The sequence below is a fragment of the Buceros rhinoceros genome, unplaced genomic scaffold (genome assembly GCF_000710305.1).
Source record: "Buceros rhinoceros silvestris isolate BGI_N320 unplaced genomic scaffold, ASM71030v1 scaffold27784, whole genome shotgun sequence".
Classification (NCBI taxonomy): Eukaryota; Metazoa; Chordata; class Aves; order Bucerotiformes; family Bucerotidae; genus Buceros; species Buceros rhinoceros.
The window spans coordinates 1-1,208 of record NW_010409254.1 but is presented as its reverse complement, the minus strand read 5'-3'; the positions used below and the strand labels follow the sequence as shown (position 1 = coordinate 1,208).

The 1,208-nt window shown below is 44.5% G+C and overlaps 1 protein-coding gene across 1 annotated transcript in view; it reads left to right on the top strand.

The window, feature by feature from the left end:
* Positions 1-616, top strand: part of LOC104492607 (protein transport protein Sec23A-like) — a gene marked incomplete at its 5' end in the record, with an annotated part of 4,341 nt that extends 3,725 nt beyond the window's left edge. Inside the window, one exon of the mRNA XM_010135190.1 lies at positions 369-616. Coding sequence (XP_010133492.1) covers positions 369-458 — 90 coding nt within the window. The remainder of the gene's footprint in view (positions 1-368) is intronic.
* Positions 617-1,208: the final 592 nt, after the last annotated feature.

Genomic DNA, 1,208 nt, shown 5'->3' with positions numbered 1-1,208 from the left:
TACAAATATGATTTAAAACTCTTAGGTCACAGTGTATTTAGTATTCTGGAAAAAGTAACTAGCACGTGGATACATAAGGATCTATCTTATCTCAGTATACTCAGCTTTTATATCCTCTTTGTTTACCTAGTTTGCGTAGAGCTTTGGGCAGCTTTAGAAAGAGACATTTTCTCCAGTAGTTCAGATTGTACTAGAGGTTAGTGTTGCCAAAGAGGAGTCTCCTTCCACTAGGTACCTGTCCTGGCAGGAAAAAAGGTGGTTGATTTAGCAGGCACCGCATTCAGAGTGCTGACATCTGATTTGCTTTCAGTTAGTCCCCAGTGTTAACAATGCTATTTTAGGCTCATTTTTTCTTTATTTTTCTGCAGGAATCAGGAGCTCCAATCCTGACAGATGATGTTAGTCTGCAGGTATTCATGGACCACCTGAAAAAGCTGGCAGTTTCAAGTGCATCATGATTTTGATCAAACCAAGAAGCAAGAACAGAAGAGTTCTGTAGATCATCTTGATGACAGAAGTGGAGCAATTTATTTACATTTCCTTCTCTCTCTTTTAGACTTAAGGTTTTTAATGTTAGATGAAATAAATATTCAGGGTTTTTTACTTGGCCCTTCTAGGTAATTTACTTGTATTCCTTTTTGTCTATATTCTGTTTATGTTTTTCATGCATTGTAATTAGAGCTAAAGGATGGTTTTACCTTTAGCTTAATTTTTAATGTTTTCTGTTCTTAAAAGGTGTCTTTTAGCAACCAGGGACTGTGCTAATGAAAAATAAAACCGGGTAAGAGCATTACTATTTCGTGCTGTCCCCTGTTCAGCTGCGTGTACAACAGACTTGGCCCCCCTCCTTTTCATTTTTGTAAACATACCTCTCGGGTACGTACACGCTATGGAAGATAATTTCTGGGCGCTCCTCCAGGCAGGACAGTGCAAAACGCGTATTAGGTGGTGGAGAATGCTGTGAAAGGAGGGAGGGGGCAAGAGCGACAACCTGGGGCCTCTGCGCCACCGTGATGCAGGGCCTGAACGTTAGCCCCGCCCTTCTCTCACTTTACCACGGCATCACCAAGCGGAAAGCCATCGCCGGCTGTTGCTAACTCGGGCTCTGCTCCTGTACTCCGCGTCGTGCCGCTGGGCGCCGCGGGCCGGCCCGCACTCCCTCTGCCGCGTTCCGTCGCGGAAGTCCCGCCCAGATTCGGTTCTCATCC